The sequence below is a fragment of the Ciconia boyciana genome, chromosome 3, assembly GCF_034638445.1.
Source record: "Ciconia boyciana chromosome 3, ASM3463844v1, whole genome shotgun sequence".
Lineage (NCBI taxonomy): Eukaryota > Metazoa > Chordata > Aves > Ciconiiformes > Ciconiidae > Ciconia > Ciconia boyciana.
Window position 1 is genome coordinate 120,866,175 of NC_132936.1, and position 21,235 is coordinate 120,887,409.

General features: G+C 39.3%; 1 protein-coding gene across 5 annotated transcripts in view; it reads right to left on the reverse strand.

Moving 5' to 3' along the window:
* MACROD2 (mono-ADP ribosylhydrolase 2) overlaps positions 1 to 21,235 on the reverse strand; it is an 897,148-nt gene that overhangs the window by 856,605 nt on the left and 19,308 nt on the right. For all 5 annotated transcript variants that reach the window (XM_072857426.1, XM_072857427.1, XM_072857424.1 and 2 more), the window contains exon 3: positions 15,359 to 15,466. In XM_072857426.1, coding sequence (XP_072713527.1) covers positions 15,359 to 15,466 — 108 coding nt within the window. The remainder of the gene's footprint in view (positions 1 to 15,358; positions 15,467 to 21,235) is intronic.

Below are 21,235 nucleotides of genomic sequence, written 5' to 3' on the forward strand. Positions count from 1 at the left end.
AAATAGTTCACATAACTTGAGAATGGAAATCCTGCATCCATTAACACATCAGCTTCTCCCAGCAAGGTTTTCAAAAGAAAAAAGTGAGCCACCAGTTGCATCAGTATAAAACAAGCAAACAAAAAACCCCCACCAAACCATAAGCAATCTCTTCAAACAATATCTTTCTCTCCATTCCTTTCTCCCATCAGCTATCTTCACATATGTATGCATGTTACATGGCAGGAAATTCAATTATGATACTCTACAGAAAAATAAAAAAGCATTTAAAAGATGATATAATTGAAAGAAACTTCTGTAATATAAAAACAGTACTTCCATGTGTGCACCACTGAAGTTGTACTAATACATTTACCTCAATATTGCTAAGAATTAGCCCACCGTGTGATACCTGGACCAGTTCGTACAAAAGTTGAATTAAAAGCCTAGGGCTGTTCACCAACTATTTTCTTTCCAGTTTATATGCACATTTTCTTTCTTACCTAATTCTATATGCACTCACAAGAGGTATATTGCAAGGGAACAGAATTCAGGATCATAACTTAAAACTCTTCAGTCTCGCTAATTATATAGGATTTATCTTCAGTATTTGTACAATGCCAAGTGGACTGCTGATGATGCAGACTATTTACTTTGCTTGTCTGGAAGAAAAACTCAAAACTGCAGCTAAACTTAACAAAAAATCAAAATACAAAGAGTGCAAATATACACACATATTACATATGTTGCAGTATAGGCATTTAGAATGAAATACTATGCTAAAGGTGTATAAACATCCACTAGAAAGGTCCTGCGTCTAAAAACGTAACCCTGAGCGAAAAAATGTAAGCCAATTCATAAACTGATTTCACCACAACAAGAAAGCACCCAAAATTCCACTTCTTATTGTTAAATCGTCCTCCATTTCACCAGACTAAGTCTAAATTTGCAGCACAAATTCATGCCAGGATTGAAGAAAAATTAGACCCAAGGTAGGACAAGAAAATACTAACCAAATTATATATTTTGCAAGACTACGCAAGATAATGTTGTTTAACCAAAAAAAAAAAATCAAAGCCAAAGCAATATTTCTAGCAGGAGGAATGTTGCCTTTGGCCATGGAATTTAAAAACTAATCCTTTGATCCAGTTAGAGACCACACTGGGCAAAAGAGAGACTACTTAGTTTGCACGAATCCGAAGCGCCTGTCCCCTTTTCCTAAAGCCCTGGATCTTGAGGCCATGTCCTTCCCCCACTCCCATGAGCAGGTCCTTAGCTAGAGCTCCAGGCTGCCCAGCTCACGGCTGGATCCTTTCTTGCTGAGGAGTGATGCTTTACCATCTTCTGCACCAAACTCAATGCATGTCTGCCTTGATTCCTCCTCCCCTTCAACAAAAAAGGACAATAAATTCATGAGTAAGAAGTCCAGCAAGGGTGGCAATGCCACTGATAAATCTAATCCACGTTCCAAGCCCAGGACAGCTAATTATATGTTTCAGTCTTCCATTTGATCAAAGCAGAAGAGTAAGCTGTTCACTCCATATCCTGGCTAAAAAAGGAATGTGTCCTAGCTTAGCTCCATCACGCCTGCACCAGCAAATTGACTTAATTGTCAGCAGGGGATTATGAAATATGAAGTGACTCCAGCAGCGCTCAGGGGAGACTCCTGAGGCATGGTGTCTATAGCAAAAACACCAAGGAGCCATCCATCTCACTCCCACCCCCAGGCAAAGCAGAACAGCCTTGGATCTCTAGAAGAGGCCAACAAGAAGTTAACAACTCAGCTTTCCTGGATGATTAGCACTAGCCCAAATAAGAAAAAGTGGTTTTAAATACATCAGCACAGCTTCCCTGACTGCTGGTGCCCATGGTTGCTGAAAGCAAAGGTTGAAGGTCATGATTTGAGACACCAATTTGCAGTTACGAGGCTACATCTGATAACGGCTCACAGGGGCCTTGCTAAGGAGAAAAGGCAACACCATGTATGCTTCCCCTCTCACATCCTTCTCCCCAAGGATAAGGGTGGAAAGGGCAGAAAGGGAGGCTTCAGTTAACACAAGCTGCTCTGCTGGGTGCTAGCCACTAGAGGATGGGAGAGAAGAGGAAAGCAGCAGAGATATCGCTAAGCTATACTTTCTGGCTCAAATCCTGTTTTGAGTCTGATGATGCCAACATGAAGGAAGATGAGAAGCCAGATGTACCTCAACCCCTAGGACATGGGCACTAAGAAAGAAGTAGAGAGGCAAAACGTTATCCTGTGTCTTTGATAAGAGTACATAATAGAGAAATACTCCCACCTGAAAACACCCCTTGTGGTGTCTGTCAGGGGATTCACTTTGAATTTAGGAAACAGTTTTTATTTTTAATCTAATCTCTTACTGGTGTTGGGGACTAGTCTGAACTAGAGTTGCAGCCTCTGAAGCTGTAAACTCCTGACCTAAAGAGCCTTTGGGTTCTAAGCTCTACCAAAACACCAAGTTTGGGCCTCCTAAGCAGGTTCATTTTTGCCAGAAAGGAGGTGCAAGGTAGAGAAATCACACTTTGTGGCAAAACAGCCCTAATGCTGATCACTCAGCTCTCTGAAATACTGGGTTTTGTCATCTAATAGGAAAAAAACAACAACAAAAAAAACCACCCTGAAAAAACCACCCACCCACAACACACCAACAAAAAAAATCCCCACTATAATTAGCTGGGTCAGGGCCAAGGTTAGAACTGCTGGTAGGCAAAGCTCTGCTGTGACACAAGGCAAAAATCATCTGGCCTCCAGCATTTGGAGATGCCTTCATCCAAGGAATCAAAGGAAAACTACTAACTGCTGTATTTGTCCTAGTCCACCCTTCCCCCAGGGTGGATTCAGTTGTTTTATTTTTTAGGGTAATGGCCAACCTAAAATGAAAATTGTTGTAGAACCTCAGAAATAAGAAGTCGTGCATAAATTCTAGATTTCTGTTACTTTTCCCCCGATATAGTTTAGTGAACTCTGCAGGTAAAACACATCATTTTTCACTGACTGACTATTCTGGAAATCATAAAATTTTATTTTAATTTCAGAAAGAGTAATATCAAGACCCAGATTTTCAGAAATTCAGAACTAGTCAAGTAGTGATCTGGAGCACACTGCCCAACATAATCACTTCAAAGTGGACTTGAAACCAACAGGATGAAAACTCAGAGTTTCTCTGAAGTAGGCGATACACCACAAATTCTTACAAATGTAAAGGTAATGGGTTGCCGGCTAATATTATCTAGCATATCAAGTCACTGGGAAGACTTACATTCCTCTATAACCTGGTTTGATAGAGTTGAAAGCAATACCATCTCTTTCTTAAATAAAAAGTTATTTCACATGACACAAGAGTACAGTTCTCTTGAAAAAGCAATATGGTTCACACTTTAAATTTAAAAGCATTTCCAACACGGATTTGCAATGCAAAACATTCTAAATACAAATCAAATATAGCTGACAGAACCATCTTCTTGAGGCAGCCTACAACTAGGCATACCAGTTATTAACTATTTCTATTTATTACTCTACGGGAACCAACTTTAAAGTATAAAATGAAGATGCTAGAGAGACACACTTAATCGATTCATGTTGTACACCAAATTAAAAAGTTACTGCAGCGTAGACATACAAGGGACAAAAGAGAGAAGGAGCAGTAATCCTAAAGAGTTTTCTGAATCAGTGTTTTTCCATAAATTTCAACTATTCAAACACAATAGGCAGTAAAAGCCCTGGGCTTCAAGGCATCACTGCTGAAACCATCTGAGAACGAGGGCCATTACAATGTAGCTCCTACAAGAGCCAAGTAATCTCCTCTTTATGAGTCTGCCTGCCCTCCAGCACAGCTCAGGGGAGATGGAGCAAAGCTCCAAATAGCTCCTCTGCAGTCAAGGGGCTAGTATTCGGGACCGGGTACCCCAAAGGAGGGAGGAACAGTACCACCCATGTCCCCTCTTGGCCATTCGAGCACATTGTGCAAGTGACAATCCAGGCAGGAGATATTAAAATCATGTTTGAACATTCTTGTCACCTCTGAGTGCAAATTTTACAGGAAGCAGAGACATAAGGGAGCACTGTTAGCTCATCACCACACTGTTCCGATGAAAGCATAGGGCTTTGCAGCATCTCCAATACTATAATTAAAACAATTCCCACATACACGCAAACAACAGCAAGTTTCAGAAACAACTCTGAACAACGGCATATAAACATACAAGTGTCTATTATTTGCACATGACACAAACAACACTTGCCATTGTGCTTGGATTAACAAGCAAATACTGCTTTCGCAAGCCTCCACTGTGCTTTGATGTATATTTAGCTGCCATTACTCATTTTTATGACTGTGACAGCAGGTCACACAAAGGGGTTTGGAGTCCAGATTTTTAAAGCCAAGCCGTACCCTTAATACTAATTTTAAGCGAGAGACATGCTGAGTTGCTAAAGAAAGCAACTTCTGGTTTTGCAACAGAAATGTTTTCCTTTTGTCAGAAAAGTCAGTTTCTAACAGCCATAGGTCAAAACAAAACCTAAACTGCATTTCACAGTCCATAATTATTTATGTAACAAGTAATTGAAACTGTATTTCAAGCCACTAACATTTCTGAAAAGCTTCCCCAAAAGCTGCAGCAAATGGCAAAACACTAGGCAAATCTGAAGTTGTAACCAAGGGTGGAAGACACAGCATTAGTCTTCTACTCAGCAGCTAAGAGAATTAAGCAAAGGCAATGCCTCCTCCCAAAGGAGAAGGAAGAGGAGACAGACGGGGCTAGCCAGACTGCTACACAACGGCATTTTTAAACATCAACTTCCATTACCATTTTGGTGAGCAGGTATCCTATTTTCTGCAACTAATAAGTTAGACGAGATAAACCTAAAGTTTACTTGCTCCAATCAAAGTAGACCTTCCCCTATTCAATACTTAATCCCATTAAATATATGCAGTTATGTTTTGCATATAAATACTAATTCCCATGCTAACCTTACTGTATTATATACACTGACTGAGATCACGTTGAACCAATATCTGTACAAACCCAGAACAACCTAGTCCATCCCACTGTGTTTATAGTTACAACTTAAAGGTAGGAAAGCGCACACATACATCTGGACAGAGAAGTATGAGGGGGCAATATTAAGACTACACGGATAATCTCAGCCTACCAGCTGACCACCCACTGCCAATATTTTGTAGATACTGCAGATAGAGGAGACTTTAAAGAAGTCTTCTCTTGTGTCCTAATGCTTTTCAATTACTAGAAGCTTGACTGGTTTGGGGTTTTTTTTTAAATGCAAAAGCTTGAAAAAGCACCACATTGCATGCTTATCTTGACTAAGAACATACTGTTGCAACTACTGGCTTAAAAAACCCATGATCCTTTGGATCATCCCCCACAAGTCCTGATTAAAAGTGGATTTAAAATTATGAAACGAAGCACAATTGTTCAAGAAGACCTTGAGTTGTTTCTTACACCACACTGCTCCATCAGTGCACTCAAGACGACAGTTGTACTGTCAGATGTAGGCTGAGACAGGCTGAAAGCAAGGTCCTTCCCAAATATATTCCTTTGAAGTAAAACAGATGCTTACAGTTCTTCCAAACCATGTCTGTCTCCTGTTCTATTTCAAACACACACTAAACACATGTGATGAAATGGAGTAGAAGTTTAATAAGTACAAGCCATATCGATGGCCTATCCAACAAGCAGTCCTAGAACACATGCATTTTGTTTCCTCTGCTTAAGTCATTACTGATTTTATGTCCAGGAAAATTAAGGTATACAGGCAAAAGTGGCTTCACAATAACAGCGGCACTATTGCCACCTGCTGTCAGAAAGTATTCATGGCATCCCACAACACCTCCCTCGTCACAACTGCAAGTTAGACTTTTAAGAAATCCAATTTAGCAGGTGTTTTGCCTGTGTGTTGCTAGTTTTCTCTAGAAAGGGCACACACAAAAAAGATCCAGGGTAAAGATCCAGGATCAATAATGACATTGGTCTGATAGTTAGTGAAGTCCACATTACGGTCCTGGAATACAGGAAAGAAGTTCTACTAACAGGAGCAAGGATTTTAAGTTACCATCCCCTCAAACCGCAAAAGATAAAATAAAGCAGTGTCAGAGGACAGATAAACTAAAAGAGAAGATGATATGGTGAAAGGCCTAACATTTCACAGCCTGTTAGTATTCCCCTTAACTACTGAACACTGCTAGAAATCTGGATCTCCGGCAGAGCCCACACAGCTCTAACTGTCCTGCTTGCAACACGTGCAGTCCCTAGTTTTAGGGAGATAGTGTGCTAAGTTTGAGTGGCCAAGCACAAACCTGAGAAGCTAAGAGATCAAGTGAAAGCAAATGCTACAATACAATGAGTTACTTCTAAACCTGACAAGTCACAAATGATGCAAGTAGTGTCTTCTACTCCCACCCATTCTTTTTCTACGCCAGAAAGCGTCAAAGTTACTTGAAATGTTTTATTTGTATTCATAAAGCTCCTAAGCAGTTTGGTTTTGGGTTTTTTATGAACAAAAATATCAGCAACACATAGTTTATATAGACAATTATTGCCCCAGCAAGCCTAGAAATAATTGGAGACAATAAATGGGTTCAACAATGGATGTACAAAGAAATAAGGAGGACATACTGGTCTAGGTAAAACAGACAGTGGCCTGAAAGCATCAACACTGATGAAGACCAGATTGTTAAACAAATCAACGTACCATACACCATATCAGGTTAGATTAGGCTACTAAAATGTCTACCTTGCCCATTTTATGTTAGATTATCAGAAGACTAACAGACTATGCTGAATCCCGTCAGAGGAGATAGTTGGCCATATAACCTTGTGCTAGGGTATTTCACAGAATCATAGAATGGTTTGGATGGGAAGGGACCTTCAAAGATTATCTAGTTCAATCCCCCTGCCACGGTCAGGGACATCTTTCACTACATCAGGTTGCTGTAAGTCCCATCCAACCTGACCTTGAACACTTCCAATGAGGGGGCATCCACAACTTCCCTGGGCAACCTGTTTTAGCTATTGAGATATTAAGATACTTAGATATCCTGCACCCTCATCTCATTCTACTCAGACTTCTATGCCAGCGTGGAATAACATGGAAAACCAAATAGCACTGCTCTGAACCTCAACTTGCTGTGCGTCTGGTGCCTCAGTCCACAATCTGTTAATTTAAGGAGCCTCTTGAGTGCATTGTTCCAATGGAAAGTACATTTTCTTCTATACTGCTTTTTTAATGGCTTCTCAGTAAGTCAGTGAACCCTCACATCCCACTGCTTGTTAACATGAAGTGCCTATCTGTTTGCAGTATCTGTCCATATGGCAGGCTGATCGGCAAGGCTTTCCTTGTAGGCATGCAAGGTTTAGGTCTTCATTCCATCACCTGAGACTCTCAGCTCGCAGGCACAACGCATGATTCGGCAGGATAACCCCCAGGCCCATGTCTGAGGCACAGACCCCAGAAGCCATCTCTGTTAGCTAAGCGACACAGCTGTAAGCACACCGGTGGAATATATTAGTATACTGAAAACATTTCACCACCATTAATTTCCCCCTCCCAAAGCACCCCAGAACAGGGGAAAAAGTTCATTCCTGCATCTGCAGCACTGACAATCCTTTCTTTTTTTGTTCTTAAGTTTTAAGTTATACTAATTATAGCTGGGATATTTTCGAAGTATATTGTGACCATCCTTGCTGCAGTACAATTCTGAGTCAGTCTCCTCAATCTTAAGCCTTTGCCACATCCTTAGAGCAAATAGTGTTTGACTGAGACAGCAGCTAAAGTAATCCACCTAAATTAAACTGCACCTCTAGCTGTACTTTTCTTCAGTTTCATTCTCTTGAACACTGTCACTTTACACAGATTTTTAGTTTTCATCCAAACAAGTATTACACTAAAGGGAGGAACTACATTGAAATCAGATGAGACAAAAAGCAGAGGGCAAATTTAACCATGCCTACTGCTCACCAGCCGCGCTTAAAGTATTTTCCACAGAAAGCAGTAATAAACTCACTCACAGATGTCATGATTGAGACTGACTGATTCCCTCAACTATTAACATTGACTTTTCTGATGAATAAGTGGGGACTATATATAAATTAGTCTGGGGCTTTACACACAAGTGTAATTGCACCAACTGTAAATTAACTTGAGAAACCTTTGATTAACACCACAGTCTGCTCACACTAAAGATGAAAACCAAATTAACAACAATTTGTTAGCATTATTGGTTCTATTCCTAGAGGAAATTACAACAGTCTAAGTTACATAGGCAGATGCCAGATGACTCCATGCAAGAGATTTCAATGCAAGTTTTCAGTTTCCCTATGTGTACACTGGAGATAAAACATTTAAAACATGATTACAAAACATGCTACTAGACATCAAACTCACTAAGAAGCTCCCAGCATAAGCAACCATTTCTGTTTAGTTCAGTTGGAAAAAAAAAAACAAAACAAAAAAACAACCAAACACCCACAAAAATCAATGTCAATAAGTGCAAACATACCATGCAAAAATCCTGTAAGCAACTTAAGGGCAGATTTTACATTTTGTTGATTCCACTTTCAATAGCAGGAACGTTTGAGTTAAGGGACTATTTTGATAGTGAATGAAGAGCTGAAGAATAATTTCTAACAAGCTCCAGAGTAAGAACTACTGGTCACTGTAAAATAAAAAGGGGGAGAGTTAAGTATATACACAATACTAGTTCAGGCACAGCGACTGACTCAAATACCTTCATAATATTCAGACAGGCTACTTCTGAAGTAATTTCTACTTCAGAAGCTACAAGATGAAAATTTTGTATGATAAATTAAGTTGCCAAATGAAATGGATTAGCAATCAGTGAAATTGCCTGATGTCAGATCTGTTCCAGATTAGAATCCAACCTCTTTCCCCACCTGTTCATTAAGCACCAAGTTCAAGGCAACTGCAGTGACTGATTGCACATTAGCAAGCTGTTTATGTGGAAAGGCATAGTTCAGCCACTATCTATACTTACATACTCGTTTAAGCATAATTCACTGATAATATATTCAGTTCCCAGTTTCAATACATGGCAATTCTACCTTGATGTGTAATTTTGGACTTGAGAAAAATGGGATGCCTCATAAAATTAACAATCAGATTATACTTCAAGGTGAAGGCCAGGAAGAGTCCAGAAGAAAATCTGTTGCTATCTCCAGTTAAAAAGACTGGAGAAAGATATTGCTGTTACACTAAAATACTTAAACACAGTTGTGAAATCAGAAGCCTAAGGGAGGAAAGGCCTATTTCATTAGGGAAAGTTGGGACTTAATACGAAAATGGCTATTTCATCCTCTAAGTCGGGTCACGCAGAGGCTCCAGTCAAAACCAGTCCTGCAACAAGCAAAGCAAACACAGCATATTCAAACCCAAACATTTTCCAATTCCACACACTTCCAGTACCGGGACAGGGAGGTACAGCAAGACAAGCATTTCAAACTCTTGCATGTGAGTCTTTTTAACAAATTTGTAATTCACTCCCTGAAAACACCCTTGTGTCTTAAAGCAACTAAGAGATCACCCTCTCTGTGTACCTTCATTTAGCTGGCCCTGCACAACGTGCCAAGGAAGCTAAGGAACTTGTGCAGCGTGTCTGCCAAAACAGCGTCCCCATCTGAAGTGACTCGCTGCAGATACGTAGCTGGTTTCCTGTACAGGAAACCTCTTCTTGAACGGTGTAAGGTTCAGTAACTAAATTCCAGCATCAGAGGTTAGTAAAAAAGGGACATTAAAAGTTTACTTATTTTCTTCACAAACTCTTTTCACTATTTATGAGAGTAAGATTTTACTTCCCATTTGTTTTCTCATATAGAAAAAATATTCCCCTTAAAAAGTGATAGTCTCTCCCCAGATTTGGGAGGATTATAGGTAATTCCAGTACTCAAGTACAGTTTAAAGGGAGCCACCTAGTTGCTATAACTGTAGCAACTGTCTAATTGCTAATTTAGAAGCAACACTATAGACTTATTACCAGAAATATCTACTTGAATAGAACTGATCACCTTCCTTTTTTCTGGAGGTTAAAGGTTTTTGTTCTCGGTACCATACTTTTGTACAGATATCCAAGAATATTTTTCAAAGCTAAAAAGAAATAACATTTCTTCTAGTGTTCTCCAAGACATCCTCTTCCCTCCAATCAAACTAAAAAAAAAAAAAAAAGATAATCCTTTTTTCCCCCCTCATTTCCCCTCAGTCTGGCTCCTAAGTAAAAACTCACTCACAAGCTTGTGAGTGAGCACATTAGTACATGCCTTCTTATCTTAGAACTGGGCCAGTAAGATTTATTAACAGGTAAGAAGTAAATGAATACCTGAGGTCAGTAGTGATGAACTGCTGCTTAAGGTACATCAGGTACATAGACATACTTACCACACCCACTCTGAAAATGCAACTCCTTTAGCTACTTCAGATTTTAAAGTTACTACATATGATATAAGTAGCAACATATTTTCCTATATTTATTAAAAATGCAGAGGAAATTTAGTATTTACTGCTTAGCTGACACTATAAATATTGTACAATTTATTTTCCAAACCTTACTGAGGCTTTTACTGCTTATTTCTGTATTTGGGATTGGCTGCTCTATAAAAACAACATACTGGAAGAAGCCTAAAAGTGAGCAGAATAAGCTCCATGGCTGGTGGACTAATCCTTTTTGTTTTTCCAGTAGGCCCTGAAAACTCCAGTCAGGACCAGTGTTACTACAGACCCACCTAAACCATGAGACCATCATGTCATACCATCCAGACTTTAAATAAGCAGAGGCAGCAGGCAAGCAGACTCAGAGGGAAACTTTTTTTTTTTTTTTTAGAGTCACAACTCAGGACATACACCACTTATTTTGAACTGCTGCTAAATTAACCGCCAGCAGAAAGACTTGCTCCCTAAATCTGTATCATACCTTGGAGAAAGCAGCTCAAAAACATCAAGGCAGAGGGAGTTGGCAAGGCAGTAGGGGTGGTATTACACATTTTGTGGCTTTAGTATTCCAATATTATCTGAAACTATTTTTCTCACATAGCCCATTTGGTCCACAGAAATGCTTTCTATCAGAAAATGCTGCAGTATGAATAAAACATGTGTTCACAGAGCCGAGAGGAAAGGGGCAGAGGGACTAAACATACCCCCCCCAAACATACACACACACACACACCCCCCCGCGAGCTCAGTTCCCATGGGTTATTTGGAAGTCGGCTAATTGTGGTTATCTGGCTTCCAGGTGCTTGAAGCACTTTTGGCATCAGGATGAAATGACATCCAGGAATATTTAATTTGTTAAAAAGGCCAGTTATCATGGATTTACATAGTAAGTACATGCCTCAGGGACAGCCTGTTCGCATTCTTAGAGCATAATACCAAAAGAGCAGAAAAGGATATAGGAGTAAAAATAAGATTTTTTTGTACAAATCTTACCTGAATCCTTAAAAAAAAAAAAGGAGGAAGGAAATTAACATAACAGGACACCTTAGGCAAAACATCTAGTTAAACTAATACCTGTCTGCAATGCAATCAGTAGCATGGAAGTTTTAGGGAATCACTCTGGAAGGCTAACACATTTACAGGGGTAGATAATTGACATGGATTTTAGCAAAACGGCACATCAGCTCCCTTTTTCAGATACCTTAACCTGAGATGCAGCATGACTGAGAACTCTCACTCTCTTCAGAAGCCAGAAAATAGACCCTCTCTATCACAAATGATTTCAAAGTGGCTCTTGTGATATGGTTGTTTTGACAATGAGCAAAGGCACAAGCTTTTACTTCCACTGTTTCCATAGTTGTCCTCTTTTAGCATAAAATATTTGTAAAACATTTTTGGAAAGTACATAACATTCAGTTTGTCTGTTAAAGACTAGGAGAAAAGGGGATCCTTTTGTAGCAGTGCTCATCAGTGATATCTTGGTATTTAGAAATTCAGTTATCACTTTAACTGTCTCATTTATATGCAAGAAAGTCAAAGGGGAAACAGAATTCAGAGCATAAGGTAAGCTACTAAATTTAACAGAAGTGTTTGTATAGTATAGCACAGAAATAAACCTGGCCATACTCCAAAGAGTCACGCTGTTATCTGGATACCCAAAGGAGGGCATCACAGTATAAAGTCAGTGCTATAGGCCCAAGTTACCGCACATATTCTCAGAGTCCTGTTTAATCAAGTAAATCCATTTCTGTCTCGTTTACTCCTCACAGGCAGGTATTAGAAAACAAATTTTTTTGCCAATATGTTTGTATCCAAATCTGGAGACAATTTGAACCACCTGGCACCCTTCCACAGCCCCAGAATTTGCCATACTGTTCCCTTTACTGAAGGCATATTTTGTTGTTTGCACAAGTCAATGTAAATTAAAATTCAAACTAAGTATCTTCCTGTTGCTTTAATTTATATATGACTTGCTGTGTGTTAAACTATTTGTTACAGGAGGTAGTTAATGGAATTCCTAAATTTAGAGAGAACGCTTCAAGAGGGTCTCTTCCTTCCCCCTGCCAGTTGCATGCCCTGGGTTCGGGAGAGTGTCAGTCATTAACATTTGAAGAAACCAAAAGGCTTCATGTATGAAAAGAACTTGCACAGATTTACCTCTAAAAAGTCCATCTCCTATTCCATGTTTGATGGGCTGCATTTTATTCAACTTACGGACAGAAGCTGGTACTGTGGGGATTGGGTTAGTTACATAGGAACATCTTATGGTGCTCACCTGCAAGACTGAGCTTTCCAAAGGAGAAACAGGACACGACTACTTTTTGCTTTAGCTCTTTGAAGCTGGGATGATTTTAATTGCAGAAGGAAAAACAATGGAGTTCTTTGCAAAAGAGTCATAGAGTGCAGAAACGTGTTTTTAGATACCATCCAAGAGACACTACAATTTCACTGAAACTTTTTTGTTTGATTTAAAAAAAAAAATCTCGGTGCAGCAACTGTATTTTTTGCATAGATAATATAGATCTTGAATGAAAACATCCTCCTCGTTTAGCTTTCCAGCTATCCTCCACAATAAGTTTTAAAGGTTTAACTTCAAAAGAAAACAAAGTAACACTGAAACCATGAACAAAATCAAAGGCTTACTCTTAAAATTTAATTACTGCATTGACATATAGAGAATATTTGATTTTTCAAGGTAACTATAGGTTAGTATTTTAGTTAAAGGATATTAACAATTCATAATAGTTAATATATTATGCACTTTAGGAACTATAAAAGATTACAGAAGAAAACTGCTAGAAGAATCTCAAAAAACAACCCGTATCAGTGTCCTCACCTAGGACTGCTGCTACGCATCAGCTTTCGTATTGCTGTCCCTTCCAATAAGTAGTTTTGCCAACATCTAATCTGAATCTCTCATTAAGCCCAAATCCAACTTCTCTTTAACTTACTTACAGAAGACAACAGTAGAAACAACTTCTTTCTTTTTGCCAATAGCTTTCTAGATACTTGAAGAGTCTTATGTCCCTCTTTAGGTCTTTCAACCTCAGTTTTAATGTGTGGTTTTGAGTGGTCTTTAATCCTTTCCTCAAAATGACATCTTAATGTGTGTTGATTTTAATTGGGTTCTATTTTTTATTTCTACTCAGATAGATGCATTCCTTACCAGGATGGCAGGGAAGTTTACAGGTAGATAATGTCACCAGCAGCCTGGGATATAGGTTTCTGGACATTTCAAGAGAAAGGGAGAAAAACCCTTTAAATCAAGAAAAGTAAAGTATTCCCATTCTGAAGCTAATCTGCAACCAGTTCCAGCCTGTAATTCAAGGGAGACCTATGAACAAAGAGAATCTAAATATAAATCGAGAGAAGTATGCTAATATTGACTTACTGTAGAGTAATAAAGTACGGAAGTCAGCAAGAGCACTACTGGAAATGTCATCTTGAAGGAATCAGGGGAAAAAAAATTAAAATATTAAAGCTTCAGAGGCTTTGCTAACACAGTGAGGAGAGGATCATGTTACTACATGGATGCTACCATATTGTTTGTCTGTAATTTGGAAAGGCTTTTGTGCATCAGTAAACTAGAAGATTAATTAAAAGCGTTTGCATGGAAATACCGTCCTCATTACTTGGATTGCAAAAATGCATTTTGAGATAACTAAGGATTCTGCCTGTACTCCACAAAACCCAGTAGCATGTCTCCACTGTAAAGTGGGGATTCAGGCAGAGAAAAACAACATCAAATAATCTAAGAGAGTCTGTTTACTAACTTCCACACTGCATGAGCAAACATTTCTGTACTCTTTAGAGACATGAGCCAGTATCTCCACATAGCTTTTTAGTGTGGTAAGCCAACACATCAATTTTGGCCAATACAACCTTGGGAATCTCTGTGCTTTATTCCATCGCAGAGAACATACTGCAGTATGTTTCCTTCCAATAAATGAATAATACCAAAAATTAGTTCTTGAAAACGAATCAATACTCCTAACAATTAAGGACAGTGCCAGCCAAATACTGGAGGCGGGGGGGGAGCAAAATTCCAGCCTCAAGACACACAAACCATATTCTGTGTGTGTAGGGGGAAACCTTCCCATAGCCTTTCCCGACCAGCCAAATTAGCTTATTATAACCCAATGCACAAAGAAATTAATTGCATAGGCATGTCCCCCCTCCTCTTTTGTCACAAGAAGATGCTACGTGCAGTTCTTCACCTTAGTCACATACATGGAGACATGGTCACTAAGCAAGAAGAGGTACTAAAACTAAAGCCATCCTTGGAAACTTTCAAGGTCAGGTTGAATGGGGCTCTGAGCAACCTGATCTAGTTGAAGATGTCCTCACTGCAGGGGGTTGGACTAGATGACCTTTAAAGGTCCCTTCCAACCCGAACTATTCTATGATTCTATTTAAAACTCTCTAGATCACAACCAAAAATTTGAAAAATACCATCTCCCTATGAGAAAGCAAATATTCAAGCCACATAAAACAGAAATTCACTTTTCGTATCACCTTATTGTTAAGGTTTTCACATTACCTAGCCCACAAATGGCTTGATTTATAAAAACAGACTGGAATGTACTGCAGTAGCTTAGTATAAAAATTCAGCCTTCTACAATATCAAGTGTGACATATCAGCTACTCAAGTTAAGTCAAAAGATGGATATAAGATCTTTTTTTTTTCCCCTCACTGACCATGCTATTAAAGTTTCGCAATAATCCTTGTCACAGTAAAGGCACACAAGATGAACAGATGCAATATAGAGAAATTGAGAAAAATACCTAGTTTCCAACAGATTTCCACAGAACATACCAATCTTATGCAACTTTTCAAAGTTCAAACTTGTAACATGGTGCTATAAAGGATTTTCAAGACATAACGTAAATCATTTAACCACCTACCAGCATTAACGATGGCGTCAACCTCAAGCAGTGTAATGTCACCTCTATAGAGAGAAACTTTCTCACTCAGACTTTTCTTCCCTTGCAGATCTTCTTTAGCGTTTTCACCTACAAACCAAGAAAGCAGTAAAACCAGATTACAAACATGGGTCTAAGATCACTATTTAGAAGTCCAGAGCAGGTATCAGCAGTTCCAGTTACACTATTGCTTTCAGACTGCAGCATCTTTCGGTTTCGCCTCGAGAGGGCACCAGTCCCACAAAGATACCAGTGTTTCCCTAAAATCACACTACTTGCTTTTTATTTGTTTTCAAATACAAGCTACTATGAAGCACTGATTCCTTGCCACACACCATTTGATTAAAAAACCGAATAAATATAAACACTTTTTTTGAGCTAGATCCATCAAATAATTTTCTTTGGTAACCACAAGGGTGCAAATTACAAAAATTGAAGAATTAGTTAAGAAAATCCTCCTACTGAGGCAATAATTTATCCAACCCAGTATTATTCCAAATGCGTACAACACACAAGCACTCCGTTTGCCAACGGCCCCAAAATTCAGAACTAGCCCTGGCAGCAGGTAGTGGGGAGAAGAAAAACCTGGACGAAAACACCACCAAATTTAACACTTGGAGCTTTGCCACCTTAAGTTGCTCAACTAGAACGGGGGGGTGAAGACACAGCACACATTAGCTTTCAAAAAATTTGTTACCACTGTTATAATAGGTCCCTTATTCTGGTAAACTCTTAATTTTTGCATCACCAATTCACCCCATTTGCATCATACTCTCAGAGTATTTGCATCTCACTTCTGTGATTCTGTGATACTCAATTTATGTAACAGTTCAGTTAAACACTTCTACAAACACATATTGGCCAAAAGCTTAACAATGCAAGACTAGGTTAGACATCCACATCATTAGCAAAGAACTAAGGAGCAAAGGAAAGATTGCTTAACTGATTATTATTTTTTAAAATCGTTCTTTGTGACACAAGCCGAGTGCCTCAAAAGACTCGAGTTCATATATTGGCCAGAAACAGAGCTGAATTGCTAAAGTGGCAATTTAAGTGGGAAACAGTTCCCAATCTTCAGAACAAGTGAAATTTATTTGTAAGTAAAAAACCAGGGAAGATTTAGTGAGACAGTAGAAGTCATCCAAACAAATTCGGCCCTTTAGTTTTTACATCAACCTTCATTTTAATCAGTTGCCACCAATTTGAGTATACCTGTTCAAATTTGTCAGTGTTACAAGCAGCCGTAAGTAGAAATAAGAAAGTTGCATTTATTTTAGATGTTGCTCTTCTAACTTCAGCACAAATGACTGGTATCAGAAATCACCATTTATCTCAACCACTTCAAAATAACTAGTGTCACTCAATTCTACTTTAGATTGGCTGTCACATGTCTAGTGCAAACCATGCCACCTCCAGCAAAAGATATATGTTGCCACTATGACATACATCAGCATAAAGGTAGTTTTGTATTCAAGTGTGTGTGTTCAGGAGTTTAATTTCTCTATTTGGCTCCTAAAGCAACTATCCCATTGCCACCAGCTCACCCTCAGTGTCTTAACCAAAGCAAAGAGTGTTTCTGTGGAAAAGTATCAAGTTCTTATTATCATGAGAGCCTTGTATCACTCTAACCTAAAAGTTATACTGTTCATCCATTTTTCCACAGAAGACAACCACTGCAGTTAACTGTTGAGTTGTATTAAAATAAAAATCAGCCTCTGTGACTGATTTACAGAGTCTGATTTATTATCTGCTTTCATGTTAACTGCATTCTGCCAGCAAGTAGGACAGTTGTTTTCCCCATCACTCCCCAGTGTGCATCCTACTAGAGCTCTGCCAAATTTAAAATGCACACCATCATCCTCCCCCTCCACCTTCAGCCCGAGTTACTGCAACACTAGTTAACATCGAATCAAACACGCTGAATTCTCTAAACTAAAACCAGTTTGAATACCACAGTATTTGTGCCAATATGATACAAAAACAAATAACAAAAAAATTCCACCAGGAAGAGCCATGAAGACAGCAGATATCACACAATAAAAAAGCTAATTCTCATTACCACTAATTTCTGAGTCAGAGGGAAAGCAGAGATGTCCCTCAGTCAACTCACCAGCAAGGTCATCTAACTCTTTCTGAAGGGTGCCATGCAACACCGTTGCACACACTGGCGCTGCCACCCCATTTTCTATCCTCCCCAGCCTTCACAAGTTCACCTCTAGTTCTGACTCTGCAAGCACTGAATATACTTGAGTGTGGTTCTCCTGAGATTCCTTCCCCACAGAAAAGCATCCCCACAGAAAAGTAAACTCACTGCCTCGTGAGGGAAAACAAAACAAAAAATGAAAACAAAACACCACCAAAACCACCCCACTGCTGTATGATCTACCACATCCTCTTCAGCAAGTCCCTTACCTGCCCCACAGTTCTTGGCAGAGCCCTGATGACCACTGTCTTTAATACAGTTCAGCAGTAAAAGCATATGCTGCCTTGTACATCTTTGATAGATTACCCTCATTTCTTTCAATAAAGGTCTGATTTAACAGAGGATTTGAGCTTGCACTTACTTTATTTCGTTCTGGTTGTTACAGAAGGATGCTCAACACTGATGGAAGTTGTGGAGAGCCAAGTCTTGTTCACAAAGACCCTCAACAAGTCTACTAATATGCTGCTGATTACAAAAGTAATCCCAATATCATACAAATAGTTGTAGGAGAGACAACTGTTTTTCTTTTGCCATCTGTTCGATCTCTGGGGCTGGCAAACAACATTTCCTAACAAAGTCAAAACTGGTATCTGATTTGGGATATTTTCTTCTCCTGTAATCAATGTAGTCATCTTGGCAGGGACAGTGAAGTCATTCCTGGCCATTACAAATAACTCGCTTCCTGCCTTTGTCTCCCATATCTTCCTTCACCACACACATTTTTGTCTGCTTCTCAGATTAAAAAAAAACTGCACTCATTTACTTCAAAGTCTCTTCCCAAGGTAATGATGAATCTCAGATATGTGAGTAAGTATGGTAAGTCCTCATATATGCCCAAGAAACTCAAATGCTGTAGGTATTATCCTGTAATTCATGGTACTGTAACTCAGCAAGGACAAACCAGCAATTCTAGGGCATTGCATATTTTGCAAAGGACGCACACCATGTGTACATACTAGCACATTCATAAAAATCCTAGCAGTGACAGATTTACCTTGCACTTGGAGCGTAATGAGAGTATTTCTTGCTCTCATTAATGAAACAGCTTCACATACATCTTCAAGAAATAAATCCGCTGAAGTAGTTGCTATGTAACCTAGTCTTCAATACAAGATAAAAAAACAGGAGTTGAGCCTCTAGACTCAAAGGCATAAGTTTTTAGAGATAAGAAATCCTGCTCGCCAAGCAAATCAGACTTTCGAGTCTGTCTCCACATTGGTTGTCTGGAATACACTGTAAAGGCAGAACAGTTGGAAAGCTAGGAAGATTCAGATATATTCCAGTCCTAAAAAAACCCCCACCAACAAACCACACACAACAACAACAAAACCAAAACAAACAAACAACAAAAACACCTCCAAAACACACCCCCCAAAAACCCCACCAACTAAACCCACACTACACCAAGGCTACAACAAAGTCCATCTCAGTTTTAGATGGGGGCATCACAGACTCCAAGACAAGAAAATATTTTGTTTGGTCTGTGGCTGTGAATATGAGAAGTTTTCAGGACAAAGAAGCAAGCAGAATAAGAGAGACTGAATTTTCTGAAGTACCTCCCCAGGAATCCCAGCATAGCTACAGTAAAATTTAAGAGGCACTAGAAGGTGTTTAAGATTATCCAGCTGGGCAGTAAAGACTGGCAGGAAGAAAGGCTCCCTGCCTGCTGGAAGAACTGCTCCTGTCTCCTTCATTGCCACAGCTCTCCTGGCTCACAAGCAAAACTGAACACGTAGTGAGCACCTGCACAGGAAGCCTGGATGCCTTCAGATCACTGGTTTCAATCAAGCCATGGTTAGTAAAATGCTAAAATAGCTGTTGAAATAGGACTGTGGCATTCTTATAAATATGAGCAATAGCTTCTGCTTTTTTGGGGCTTTTATGCTTGTACACCCCCAGGGAGACCGTTTCTGGGGCTTTCCTTCCCTCCGGAATAAGACTCTGCCCCCACCTCTACCCCATGTACATCTCCATTGAAAAAGTAAAAATAGAGGCTTTTACTGGGAGATGCTCCTAGAAAAAAAAAAAAAAAAAGAAATAGAAACCCAGGATGAGCTCTCACAAAGCAGTGGTAATCAGCATTAGTTTGGCCATCTTGATTCCCCCCCAACTCTCGCACAGTGAATTTTGTTATTCATTTTTCTTCCTTAATCTCAAATTTTGTGCAAACAATTATGTATGCTCTGTGAACAACAGAATTATGAATGGACTTAAACTGCAATTTAAGTACAGTAACATTTCAGGTATTTCATTACAATTATGTATGCATGTCAAAAGTAAATAAACCCTTTTTTTGTTTAATGTGAATTATGTTCATGTAAAGTCTGGTTATCTGATTTCTGAGACAGTGCAATCCCAGAGTCTTCATCCCTGATGACTTCCCAGGACCAGTTAATGCCAGCCCTGCCTCTGGAACAAAAGGGGTCCTAATTAATTCAAGACCTTGCACTCAAAGCATCAACAAAGCAATGCTCTCCCGTATAGGCAGATTTCACAACCATTTAGAGCTTTCAGGTTCAGATAAATTCACAGAATTAATTGGCACATAAAATAAAACTATTAAGGAGGAGGGTAAGTGGTATATTCACAAACTTTTGAAATGCCTTTCTAAATTCCACTCAGAGCACAACAGAAACTCTATCCTAAAATGACTGTAGGCATAACTACAGTCATTTCAAGTCTATTCATTTGAAAGGAAAGAAATTAAATCAAATTTGCAAAGTGAGACACTGAGGTGTAAAGCAACCCTACACACACACCAAAAATCTGCATATTCACAAGCAGGTGAGGACCTAGCAGAACTCTAAGGAAACTGCCAACGTGAAAGCAGTTCATAAGACTAAGTTTTGAATTCTTTCCCAAGTGCCTACTCAGCCCCTCTGCCAGTTTTCTGACCTAAATAATTCTCAAACTTTCCTCCGCTGCCTAACTAGCCCCAATTCAGATCTTATCCATCCTTTCTCTGGGGCGATTTTGACAGTAAAAAAATAAATAAATCAAGAAACAGCATCTGCTAGGGAAATGTGGCAATATACTGAAAATATCAAATACAGAAATAAAGCAAAAATAAAAACAGCTTTTTTTTTTTTTCAACTTTAGTATTGCAAACAAGCTTACTGTAGCTCCTATCAGAAAGCAAAGTCAATGGTCACTAAATTATCTGTGTACCCACATGCACAAAGGATAGAGTTGATCCTGTCACATCCCTCCCAAAATCTATTTAGTTTAGGCTGTTTTTAAAGATGCACAACAGTGGAGACACCACAAGTGCTCTAGGTCCTCCTCTCCCTGCCCCCCTCCCCAGCCTGAGGAATATATTAGAGTCAAAAATCTTCACCATAAACAGCTGAAAATTTTTGTCCCACCACCATTTTTTCCTCCAGATCCACTCCATCACCTTCTATCCCTCTGTCTACACAACCCAACTTCCTTTAGCTTCTTCTCCTAGGTCACACTCTTTGAGCCTTTAACCATGCTCCCAACACCTCTGAGCTCTTTGTAGCCACATCTTTCTTGAAGTATGAAGTTCATCAGCTGAGGTCTTAACGCCAAGTGCAGCAAATAGGCAGTCCTATCCCTCAGCTTTACTTACAACTCCTTTTATCTCACATCAAGGGAAAAGAACCCTCACATCTTACACATATGCAGAAAAACGT